General features: G+C 44.4%; 1 protein-coding gene across 1 annotated transcript in view; it reads right to left on the bottom strand.

Moving 5' to 3' along the window:
- Positions 1–7,983, bottom strand: part of CACNA2D4 (calcium voltage-gated channel auxiliary subunit alpha2delta 4) — a 206,037-nt gene extending 198,054 nt beyond the window's left edge. The window contains exon 1 of the mRNA XM_054988696.1: positions 7,895–7,983. Coding sequence (XP_054844671.1) covers positions 7,895–7,983 — 89 coding nt within the window. The remainder of the gene's footprint in view (positions 1–7,894) is intronic.
- Between the last annotated feature and the right edge of the window lie 5,480 nt (positions 7,984–13,463).

Below are 13,463 nucleotides of genomic sequence, written 5' to 3'. Positions count from 1 at the left end.
GGTTCATTTTAACGTATGGCCAATAGCTTTTAATCAGAAACCTGTTTGTACCTACAAAATGCAGATAAGATTTCAAAGTATGAGACAGAAAATGCTAATAATTCTGAATTGTGCATTAAATTCAAAAAGCCATAGTATTTTTCAGAGCTCATAAATGTGGCAAATAAGCAAAGCCACACACTATGATTATGAAAAGACTAGCAAGGAAGGACAGTGTTAAGATGGAAGCACAAGACCATGAATAGGAGAAATGTGTGGGATCTATTAGAGGACATGCATAAGTATACAGGGTATGCCTTAAGAGACTGAAGTCTTATTTATTTGTTTAGAAAATTTCTGTGCTGCCTCTCCAGAAAACCTGGTCAGGTTGGCTTATAAAGTAAAATACAATAAATATAAAACACTATAAAAGATAACAAATAATAAACTTTTAAAAATCCAGCAAGCACGGCTGAAAAAGCCCTCTCTCTGATGATTGTCACCTCTGAAGGCAGGGCACAGAGAGCAGGCATGTGAGGAAGGACTTCACTGGCAGAATGGGGAATATCTTCTTCCAATATATATCACTGAACACATGGGCGATGTCGCGCAAATCTCACGCGAGAAAGCTTGATCTTCCGTGGTTTTTGTGCGATGTTCTGGGTCGATCCAAGGGAAGGTAAGCCGTGTGGAAATGGCCATGTAGAAAGGAGCAAGATTGTGCCTTCTGGCTCCATCCCCATTACTTGTATGGTTAGTCCCATGTCTGCAGCATTCCCTGTGCGCATACACAAGTATACATGTGTGGTGCCTCTGTGTGAAATGGAAATGTGTCCCGGAGAACACTCCGATCAGCTGGAAAACATCTGCTGGTGGTCCCTGGCCCCAGGGAGGCTCGGTTGGCCTCAACCAGGGCCAGAGCCTTTTTGGTCCTGGCCCCAACCTGGTGGAACTCTCTGTCTGAGGACTCCCGGGCCCGTCAGGATCTTCTATCATTTCAGCAGGCCTGTAAGACAGAGATGTTCCACCAGGCATATGGTTGAGACCAGCATAAGATCCTCACTGAGCCTCCCACCAGCCTCCCACTAAGTGTGGGGTTATACAGTGTCCACCAGCCGGCTGCCCAACATATGGGTACAGCACGGGGCTATGTAATGCCCATTCGTTGCTGACCCACTTATGGGTTGCAGTACATTATCTGTCCACTTCCCTCCTCCTGTATGTTGATGGGCAGGAATCTGGAATTGACCCCATCTTGGGACAGTTATTATGTGTTTGTTGATTTTATGATAAACTGTTGTTTTATGGTTTTAATATTTGTATTATATTTTTATATTCTGTTGTACCTCGCCCTGAGCCCGCTTGCGGGAAGGGCGAGTTAGAAATGTAATAAATAATAATAATAATCTGTGCTTTTTTTCTGGGAAAAGAGGTGGTGGAACTCAGTGGGTTGCCCTCAGAGAAAATGGTCACATGGCTGGTGGCCCCGCCCCCTGATCTCCAGACAGAGGGGAGTTGAGATTGCCCTCTGCGCCACATGGCGCGGAGGGCAATCTCAACTCCCCTCTGTCTGGAGATCAGGGGGCGGGGCCACCAGCCATGTGACCATTTTCAAGAGGTTCTGGAACTCTGTTCCCCCACATTCCTGCTGAAAAAAAGCCCTGATAATAATAATAACAACACTGGAAAATACAGAGTCCTGATTACATGCTGGCACCTCTCCATGCCCAGGAGCACGAGTGCACGGTCTTGGAGGGGCAGCCTGAAGGTGAAGACCATCCTTTATAGTTTACTGTTAGCACCTGGTTATTGGAGATTCATCATGACTCTGAACATGTACAGTCTGCTTAGCTATCATGGTTAATAGCCATTGATCCACCAATGTATTAATTTTCTTGTGAATGATTAATGCCGTCTATGCTAGTGGTTATCTCTATGGTTCTGGACATAATTATCGATTTTAGTGGCTAACACTGAATTATACTTCTGAATGTGAGAAAATTCTCCATGAAGTCACTCACATTGCTTATCATTTTATAAATCTCTACTGTATCCCAAATAAGATGTCTCCCCCACCTGCTGTAACTAAGAAGCAACTAAGAACCTCCTCCAACTTCTTGACAATTTTTGTTGCTCTTCTCAAATCTTACATCCTTTATTTCCTTCATTTATACTCCACCTTTCTCCCTAGGGAGGGGACCCGCAGTGGATTATATCATTCCCTTCTCCTTCATTCTGTCTTTAGAATGCATCTTTCAGGTAGGTTAGGCTGCGATTGGCCCAATGTCACCCAGCCAGCTTCCATGACAGAGGCAACAATCCCAAGCAATAAGTCTCAGAAATAAGTCTCGTATTATTCAATAGGGCTTACTTCAAGAAAAGTGTCATTAGGACTGCAGCCAGAGTCTCCTAGATCCTATTCCAACAGTCTAACTACTATGACACCATTTTGTGTCTCTGAGAGTCTCTCTACGCGAGACGTTTCAGGAGATGCTATGTTAGCCGAGAAGGGTAGTTTTAAAAGACAGCGCTGGTGGCAGGGCAAAGGCTTTGCTATACACTGGAGCTGTGTGAAAGGGCTGTGAAATGCCAGAAGAGAAACTTCAGCCCATTATAACTTCTCCAGGTCCAAGCCTGGCTCTGGAAGGCAGCTCCAGCTCATTTCCATTCCTCGCTGTCCTCTTGTTGCAGTCTCACACAGTTTTAGACTAGAGAGGTGAAATTGACAGAGCCTTCGGGGAGGAGATGAATTTAACAAGCCCTCTGAGGAGTGATCTCCACCAGCCCTGTCTTTTTAAACTATGCTTCCCAGCTAACATTGAGTCTCCTTACACTTGATAAACATGCACCGAGGCGTTTCATGTAGAGATACTCTAAAACAGGGCAAATGAAACTGTACACGATAGTGTAAGAGAATCTTAACCGCTGTATTCTATAAAGGGGAAGATCAGATAGCACAGTCCTCTTTCTTCACTCCCTTTTATGTTTTTTCCTTTGTCTTACCACTCTCATCCCTTTTCTTTCCTTTGCTGTCATTAGGTTATTCTCATTCTAGGCAAAAAGAGGAGCAGGAGCAGAGCATTTAAGAGGAAAGGGAACAACTGGGAGTTGCTATGCAATCTGACACGCTTCACCGTATTTTCATGTTGTTAAGTGTGATGGGCAAAAAAGCCAATAAAGTTCAAAGATGAAAAATCCACAGCGCATATTACCTGCCTTCCATCCTGAGCACAGTTAAGCTGCTTAAATCCCTAGACTTCAGTAGGATTTAAGCAGCATAACCATGTGCAGGACTACAGCCAAATCTTTTATACCTCTCAGTTTTTGAGGCTAAATTGTGTTTCTGTACAATATTTATCCTTGGAGGCAAAAAGCTGTTCTTTACTTTAATCAGTTCCAAAATACTACACTGTGAATTGCTGCCTTCCTAACCCTCCCCACCCCCCACCCCCAAGATGTAGGAAGAAAGTGCTTTCTTATAAGATTCTTATTGACTGCACAATTACTGCAGGTCCTTGAGACATTTTACTATGGACCATGGAAGGATGGGTTTCATAAACTGAAGAGGAAGAATGTTCATATATTTCAAGTCCAAAGGACATGTATTTTCAAATGCTAGTCTGCCCTCTATCATATCTGAAGGGGGGACTGCAAGTTAAAGTCCCAAAGAGATGCACAGATGGGGGTGCCTATCACTTTTCCTGCCTTTCATGGCTTTTCTGTCATGGCTTTTCCTTTCTTGTCATGGCTTTTCTTCTAGCCAGGCTTTCTTCTTACACTGGAACACAGTTAGAAGAAAAAGTTCTTGGGTGGGGGCGGGGAGGGGAGGATGCAGGTTTAAGAGCAAATAGGTGAAGACAAGGTTCAGTGTTGTCACCCTCAACCGCCTTCGAGCTACATCCACCCGATATTTTAGATGCGATCATGGGCCTGACTCTGCCTGTGAAATTCTACCTCAAAATGTGAGATATTTATTTGTTCATTTTAGCAGGTATCACTCACGATTAGTAGTTTGGATCTATTGGTTGTTTTAGCAGGCATCATGAGGGTCGCCAGGCCAAGCCTGGGGGCCTTGCACTAGAGTTGTGAGGCCAGCGATCATTAAGCAAAGGGTCAAACCACTGGGAGTTTGCCTTCCTGAGCCTGCGAAAAGCGGGGAGGGCGGAATATAAATATAATAAATTAAATTAAATTAAATTCCACCAGTGGGCACCTGGCAACCCAAAAACCAGGCTCAGCAGCAACCACTGGCAACTTGTTACCACTTGACTTGCATGACCCACCCAGATACAGCAGCTAGGTGCTGTTCAACAGCAGCTACCCTACAAAAGCCAGTGTGGTATAGTGGTTAAAGTTTCAGACTAGAACCTGGAAAACTCTGGTTCAAATCACCAATCTGCCACTGAAGTTCACTGCGTGACTTTGAGCCAGTCATACATTTTCACAAGATTGTGAGGATAAAATGAGGGAGACAAGAATGATGTAAGCTGCTTTGGGTCCCCATTGGAAAGAAAGGCAAACTACAGTCTGGAGGGTAGATAAAAGATAGTCGGGTTGGTAGGTAGGAAGGAGAGAAGGAAGGAGGGAAAGGTGAGGATATGGGGGCTACTAGGAGTGTGGGAAAGGGGATACAGGGAAAAGTGAGGTGACCCCTCACCCCACATGTCCTTGCAAGTTCCCCACTGCGCAACTGGGCCCAGCCCAGCAGCCAGCACTGTACAGCTGGGCCTGGCCCAGACCAGCAGCTGGTACCACACATAATTTTCCCAGAGAGAGGCTGCTTAAGGGAACAGGAGAGAGGAAAGTTGAAATTGTGGGCATATAAAGGTAGCTTGACTGGAAGGTAGGAAGGAGAGAAGGAAACAGAGAAAAGGGTAGAAGATGTGGGAGATTTCAGGGTGCAGAAAGGGGAAATAGTGAGGGAGGGGAAAATGAGATGTCCTCTGTCTTTGTGCGTCACTCAGTTCTAGTAAATATAATTGCAGTCAAATGCCAAATACAGTCAAACCTTAAATACTGAATTGTATGCCAGCTATGCAGTCAGATACTAAATGCCATTATCTGTCTGCAGTTAAATATGAAATTTAACTGCATGTCATTATCAAATACTGCCAAATATTTTAGAAGATCAAATATAGATACCAAATATTTTATTAATATTTGGCAAATATTTTAGCAACCATAAAATATTTGCCAGCAAGAGAAAAATGGTGAGGAAAATTTCTAGGAAAAAAATAGTTTTTGTTTTAAACACTTTGTAAGAATGGACCTGGTAGAGAATTCTTTTTCTAGATATGATGTAATTACACCCATTGGCTTTTCCTCTATAAGGCGGTATCTGCATTACAACTCACACTCTCCCCTTCTGAAATGAAGATGTTTATTTAGATATATATACCCCAGTTTTCTCCAAAACAGTTCACAAATAGAGATGGGCACGAATTGAATTACGACCCAAAAAACGCACGAACCAGGCCAGTTCGTGGTTCGCAAACCAGTGGTTCATGGAAGCTCATTTCCACGAACTTCCATGAACTGGTCTACTGGTTCGTTTGGGTCATATTAAAGTGGCAGTTTAAATGGCCATTTCCCCATGGAAATGGCCATATAAACTTTTCCTGCTGTTTGCAAGCAGAAGGACCCTTTAAACTGCCCAAACCCCAGCCCCCAGCCCTACCCCCAGCCCCACCCCCCCAGACCCAGACCCACACTTACCTTGCCCTGTGGGCCCACGGCCATCCTCCTGTCAAATGTCCTTTTCCCCGCCGCTGCTAAGTGGCCGGAAAGGGGCATTTAAACCCCACAAACCACAAACTGGTTCGTAAACTTGCCCCAGTTCATGGTTCCTGGTTTGTGAAAACCCAAAACCCATGAACCTCATGGTTCGTTTTTTTGTGGTTCGTGCCCATCTCTACTCACAAACCTTCTCCCCTCCTTCTGGTTTTATCCTTATAACAATGCTGTGAGGTGGGTTAGGCTGAAAAAGACGATGAGCTTCCATGGTACGGTGGGGATTCAAAACTGGCTCTTCCAAACCCTAGTTTGACAATCTAACTACTACACCACAGTGGCTAAGACGTGACACAATACAACTTTACGCCAGTTCTAAATAGTACCCACCCAATCTTTCACAATCCTCCTAATAATGTAGATACTACCAGAAGGATCGTTGTGATTAGAATAGTAAACTGAATTAAAATTACAGAGTCAACCTGCTGAAAACCAGCTAGTACCATCTGCATATTTTGATGGGAAGCAAAATAGAACACATGAATCCTTTCCTAACAATAACAACAACTACTACTGCCCTTATATACTGCTCTTCTAGACAGATTAGTGCCTCACTTAGAGCAATGAACAAATCCAGTGTTATTATTACTCCCGCAATACAGCTGGAGAGCTGGGGATGAGAGGAGTGGTTTACCCAAGGGCTCCTGGCAACCATTTAACCCCTATCCTACAGCTGCCTTTTGTTTCCCTCTAACAGTGTGATGTTATGACATATTTTTTTTCCTGTGGTAATAAACCTATATCTAGCCCCTATATGACACTGTAGGTGAGTTCTTGCATGATTTAGTATTCCTCCTTTTAAAAAAAACCCTTCAACACAGAAACTAGTTAAGTAGTGGAAGGATTCTCCTATATAGTATGCAAGGATTTTTTTTGGTATGATTGAGCTTTCAGTCAACATGTGAGCCTTCTGAGCTACAAGTCAGAAGGGATATAGAGCACAGACACTGATTTAGCTCCTCAGCGTAACGTCACTAGGCCTCTGCATGACAGAAATAGAAGTTGAGAAAGTGGTTTGCCCCAAATTATTTTTATTGTTGGAATACCAGCAGTCTGTTTGTACCTGTCCTTCCCTCCCTCACACAGCTAAAAACTGAAGTTGCCAAGTCCAGGTTGGGAAATTTCTGTAGATTTGGAGGTGGAGGATGAACAGTTCCTCGGCAGAAAATGGCTGCTCTGGAGAATTGACTCTATGGTATTATACCCTGATGAGGCCCTCCCCCCCAACCCCACCCTCCTCAGGCCCCACCCTCGAATCTCCAGGAATTTCCCAACCAGAAGTTAGCAACCCTAGTGGGGGACAAAAAAAGGGCTGCGACCATAGCACTACACTGGGGGAACTGTTAAGAAAATGGTGTTCTGTAAATTGGAGGGGGGCAGCCTATACATGTAGTTCCTGTGAAAAGGAATATTTTCCAGTTTTTAGGGATGTGATCCATGATGTATTCTAGTGAGCCCAACAGCAGGGCTGCTAGCTATTTTACTGGTCCACTCAGTATTTTTGCCCCTGGTTTGGAATTAGGTATTTGGTTGAATAAACTAGTCGCTTTGAGCACAGCACTGATTCCTTTAAACCTCTTCCTCTGTGGTTTTATTGTACTAAAATCAGCCATGGGCACTAGAGTTCCACTTAGCTAAACAAATGCCTGGTTATATCTTGGTTTTACTGACAGCATAGACTGTGCAAGTAAATTGCAGAGGCTGTATGCGTAGCAACCTCTCTGCATATTAGCAAGTAAACATTAAGTGGATTTTTAAAAAGTGCTTTATATTTAATTAAATGTGGACCACTGTAAATTGCACATAGAAGAAAAAATCATTACAGAAAGGTACAAAAAGGGGGCTAGGTAACAAAACTAAGATGAATGGGAGGAAGCCCACTTATCTTCAACACCAGATTCAGAAGGGAATACATGTATGAAAGGTATATATACAGCACATTTAGATCAAGCCATACAATAAAAGGTAAGGATGGGCAAGCCAGCCAAGTCCAAGACTACTTCCATGAAAGGAAAGGGCCATCCTTAGGAGAGAATGCATACAAAGAACAATAGAGGCAGGATGGGGATGACAAAGGCTTTATTGCATATACAAGGGGATGTGAGGAAAAGGGTACAACACTTACGTTTCAAGTGGTATCTTTGTCTGGGACTTGGTGAATGGCAGGAGGCAGTTATATGAGAGGAAAAGCCACAGGAAAAAGCCTGGCCGCATCCTCCACACCAAAACTATCAGCAGCCGACTCGATTGCACAGACACTGAGATTCTTTACCACTCTTCCTCCTCTAAGGATAGTCCTATCATCACATAAGCAGGCCCCAACATGGTGCTTTGCTGGGATGAGGGTGGAGAATCAAAGGCCCTGCAATATCTTATGGCATCGCTTCTCCTTCAAACCTCTTTCCAAATGAACTGCAGTTCCCTGAGTGGGGGACCAACAGCAGCAGCTAAAAGTTCACCAAGAAGTTGCCGGGTTCCCTCAGATGGGAAAACACAAGGAAATCCACTGCACCATGGCCCTCAAGGAGACCAGTGGGTGTAAGTCCAGCTTCTCTGCCCTGCAGGAACTGCAGGCTAGAAGGGGGACTTTACAATCAGCAGAAGCAGCAGTATCTACATAATCCACTGCCAGCCTTTTAATCCTCTCGTAGAGCAGCAACAGCAGCAGATTTAGGGAACTGGAATGGGATAAAATCAGCCAGGATTATTCAGATTTCTGAAGACAGGCATCAGTCTGTCCAATCAGAGCTTGGGACTAGCCAACTCTGGACCTACTTTAAGGGGACACAGCATTGTGACTTCAAAAATAAAAAAGCTTCCTGACCTTTCGTCCTGGATTGGGGAGCAGGTAGTCAGATGGGCAAACAGAGCTTGGCATTTTATGATGATGGAATAGCCTGGTGGAGCCTCCCGGGCGGAGCTGTGGCCATTTCACCTGGAATGGCAGATTTTATAACTGGGATAGAAAACATCAACATCTCTTTGATATGCTGTCACCTTGTGATTGGGCAGTCTGGGTTTGGTCGGCTAAGGACCCCTCCAACCCCAAGCTCAGATTGGGTAATGGCTGTTTGGCATACATGGGGACTGCCTCTTTGTGTGCACGTGAGTGCATATGGGAACATGAGTGTAAGATCAACATATGCAGCTATGTACCTGCCCACATCCAGAAATTGTAAGTCTCCATTTAGCTGAGCAACCTTTTCCCTTAGTCTGTATCCTAGTTCTGGACTGCATTTACCCTAGAGTTGTGCTTTGTAGTAATAAAGATGTTTTAATTCAAGTCAGATTTAACTGCCTCTGACTGCTAGGCCATACTACTGAGAGTAAATTGGGAACAACTGCACCCCTGAGCAGCTGTCAGGGCACCAATGGAGGTCCCCAGAATGGGGCCAGATATCTGGGTTTGATGGAAAGTTACTGAAGAGTATCTCCAATGGCCTACCTTGCAAGGAGGGTTGGAGAGAAATAGTTAATGGCTTCGTACCCCATCTCCTGCCCAGGGCAGCATACTAGTCAGTGAATCTCACTGGGCGTGAGGCTGGGAAGAAAATGTTGCACCTTTGATCCTAATGGAGCAGCATTTGGTCCTGAAATCAGCTTGCTTGTCTACCACACTCTCACTCCGCCCTGAGCCTGCGAAAGCAGGGAGGGCGGAATATAAATATAATAAATTAAATTAAATTAAATTAAAACTAATTTACTTCTATGTCTTTAGTAGTCTCTCTCCATCTCCTGGGAAATATCTTGTTGTCCATTGGATCCATACAATTCTGATAAGACAAGGAGAGAATGTACATCATGGGAGCAGAAGCTGATCACTATGCTTTTGTATTGCAGTTAACAGTTATGTGATGTTCGCTATTATTAGCTTTATTTTACTATAAAGGCTTTTGGATGACTAAGACTGTTTCCACACAGCCCCGCCCTTTGTCCACTTTTTCTGTGTGTTTTGCTGAGTCCCTCTGAAAACTCAGCCTCCACACACACTCCCCTTGCACTTTGAGGTCACAGGACAGCCTCCACAGTTCTTAGAAAAAGCAGTTTGGGAGGAGAGGTTGGACTCTTCCATCATTGTTGCCACCTCGCCGGCTTCCCTTTTCGTTTTTTTTTTTTTTTTGCTTTACCCATACGCAATCACATGCTGAGAGCTTCAGGAGAGGAGTTGGGCTGTATCAGAGGATTCCTCAAAGCGCTTTAACCAGGGCTTTTTTTCAGGGGGAACGTGGGGGAACAGAGTTCCGGAACCTCTTGAAAATGGCCACATGGCTGGTGGCCCCGCCCCCTGATCTCCAGACAGAGGAGAGTTGAGATTGCCCTCTGTCTGGAGATCAGGGGGGCGGGGCCACCAGCCATGTGACCCTTTTCTCCGAGGGCAACGCACTGAGTTCCACCACCTCTTTTCCCAGAAAAAAAGCCCTGGCTTTAATCATTCACACGACCAAGAACCAGAAGAAGCTTCCTGTCAGCCTGCCACAAAAGAAAAGACCAGGGAAAGTCTGTTCCCAGAAAAGGTGCTGAAAAAATGGAAAGCAAGCAGCCTGAAACCATTTTGCAAATGGAGACATCTGGAATCGTGGGGAATATCCATCAGCATTTCATGAGTGGGCCGTCTCTATAAGGACGTGTGGAAACAGCCTAATTTATAGTGTAACAAATGTGCGAGTGTGTTTATTTATTTAGTACATTTTAATCTAACCCTTCATCTAGGAAGCTCAGGGTGGTATGCATTGTTCTCCTCTCCTCCATTTTATTCTCACGACAAACCTTTGAGGTAGGCTAGGCTGAGATGGGGGAATTGCTCAAGGTCACCTAGCTCGTTTCATGGCAGAGTGAGATCTGAATGCGACAGTACAATTATAAGCAGAGTTACTCCAGTCTAAGACTAGAGTAACTCTTCTTTGAATTGCACTGCGAGTTTCCTAGCACCTAGGCCAACACACCACCACTATACCTCTAATTACTTATTTTTTTAGGGTGATCCAAATATCTTTCTTGGGAGTGGTGTTTCCATGACAGGAGCCTTACATTTTCTCAGAACCAAACCCACAATATTTTCCCACAGAGTAAAATATTATTCACACCGAACTAATTTTTTCAGTTGCAGTAGCTAGCTAGTATTATAAATACACCAATTCATGATAACACTAAAGCAATCAATGAAAGCAAAATGTTTAACTTGCCTTTCTACTATAACTTATGTATGTTGCAAGATGCTTAGTTGCAGGGAAAAGGCAGGCATATTTTATTTATTTATTTAGAATATGTATGTGCTGATTTTCTCCTGGAACACGGAACTCAAAGCAGCTTACAAACTGGAAAGTCACAAGCAATGTAGAACATTATGACAACTCAAAACTCAAAGACATGAACATCCCTTACTGATGGCACAATTATGACAAGACCCCAGTAGGTATTGAGCTCCTTCTTAACATCACTTATACCTCAAAAGCTTCTTTCAACAATTGCAAAAAAAAAAAAAATCTCTAGAGTAGTAGCAACCGATCTTGAAGGAAAACAGTATACCAACAAAATATACATGCTAACAAAAATTAGAAAAGCTGGCAGTCTACAGATAAGAAGGTAAATAGCCTTATCCTTCCTAGTCCCAGAAACAGGTCTAGGCAGGGGTTGGAGCTGTGTAGGTGGATTTAGAGACAGACAATCTGCAGGCCAAAGTTGTAAGCAGCCTCTTCTTTCAATAAAATAAAATACGATCGCTTTATTTATTTGTCTACTTCATTTATGCTCCACTTTTCTCCCCAATGGGGACCTAACAACAACAATTGCACTCATATACCATTGTTTTAGACAAATTAGTGCCCCACTCAGAGCAGTGAACAAAGTCAGTCTTATTATCAGGGCTTTTTTCTGGGGAAAGAGGTGGTGGAACTCAGTGGGTTGCCCTCGGAGAAAATGGTCACATGGCTGGTGGCCCCGCCCCCTGATCTCCAGACAGAGGGGAGTTTAGATTGCTCTCCGCACCGTGGCACGGAGGGCAATCTCAACTCCCCTCTGTCTGGAGATCAGGAGGCAGGGCCACCAGCCGTGTGACCATTTTGAAGAGGTTCTGGAACTCCGTTCCACCACATTCCCGCTGAAAAAAAAGCCCTGCTTATTATTATCACCACAATACAGCTGAGGAGCTGGGGCCGAGGACAGTGGTTTACCCAAGGCTCCTTGCCAAGTCCCTGATACTAGTGGGATTGGAACCAGAAGAATATGGATTCGCAGCCCCAAAGTAGCTTATATCATTCACCTCTCCTCCATTTAATCCTCACAACAACTCTGTGAGGTAAATTAAGCTGAGAATGTATGACTGGCCCAAGGTCAGTCAGTGAGCTTCCCTGGCAAAATGGGGATTAGAACCTGGGACTCCCAGATCCTAATCTGACACCCTAACCACTACCCACACTGGCTCTGATTTGTGATTTGTAGCAATCACAACTCAGAATAATCTGCAGTGCCCTCCTAAGATGTTATACCCTTCTAACCCCAATGACTTCAGTGGACTTAGAAGGATATAAGTCAACACAGGAAGGCACTATAGGTATACTAACACATCAGTCGCTTAGTCTGGAATAAATATAATTGATTCACTTCATTTTTACAAAGGAGCTAGATAACATCTTTGTCAATCCAGCACATTTCAGCTATTCTATATTGTTTCCCTGCCGTTTTCCAAACCTGATTCACACTCTGTGGAGCAGAGGGGAAGAAAGGAAACAAATGGCATTTGCTCACTGCCAGTTGAGCCAGCTGGCTGCAGCACTGCCATGCCTAGAAAAAGGTGAACGGGTGGCCAGCAGCAATGAGTCCCCCTTGGCAGGGCTTTTTTTCTGGGAAAAGAGGTGATGGAACTCAGTGGGTTGTCCTCGGAGAAAATGGTCACATGGCTGGTGGCCCCGCCCCCTGATCTCCAGACAGAGGGGAGTTTAGATTGCCCCATGCGGTGCGGAGGTCAATCTCAACTCCCCTCTGTCTGGAGATCAGGGGCGGGGCCACCAGCCATGTGACCATTTTCAAGAGGTTCCGGAACTCCGTTCCCCCACGTTCCCCCTGAAAAAAAGCCCTGCTCCTTGGCACTGCTGTCACTTGCTCCTTTTATGGCAACACCCACTAGAAGCAGCTATGCTCTTGCTTACTCCCCCAACAACTGCTTACCTGGGACGCTGACATCTTGTGCCTGCCCTGGGGGGCTGCTAACACTCAGCCCTGTTAGCAACGGGTCCACATGTGACTGCTATTTTGAGCTGTCCCTTTACAGCTGCACAAATGGCGGGATCCATTTTGCTCATTTCTCTACTCATGCCAGCTCATTTATGGCCCAAAGGAAAATTAATTTTTAAAAATGGCCTGCACAGGAACCCTGCTTTGTACTTTAAAGGCAGTCTGAAAAGCTGAACGGAAGGGTAATGGGCCACGGCAGGAGGCTGAATTAGCAGGAAGCATCCCGGGAGGGAGGGAACACGGTCATCAACGTGAAGCCCCTCTTATTTCAGTTCCTCATCAGTCTTTTGAAAGAGAGAAGGAAAAGGCATGTTAATGAAATTCAAACATGAGAGGAATTGAAAATACCACGCAGTACAGAAAACAACAGACAGGAAAAAATAATACAAAATTATTTAGAGTACGCTTAATTCAACTTGTGTATGCAATTATTTCTTCAATTATCAGCCTCTCTCTCCTAGTAT

Source organism: Eublepharis macularius, chromosome 9 (genome assembly GCF_028583425.1).
Source record: "Eublepharis macularius isolate TG4126 chromosome 9, MPM_Emac_v1.0, whole genome shotgun sequence".
Lineage (NCBI taxonomy): Eukaryota > Metazoa > Chordata > Lepidosauria > Squamata > Eublepharidae > Eublepharis > Eublepharis macularius.
The sequence above is the reverse complement of the archived record's forward strand: the minus strand, read 5'-3'. Positions and strand labels throughout refer to the sequence as shown.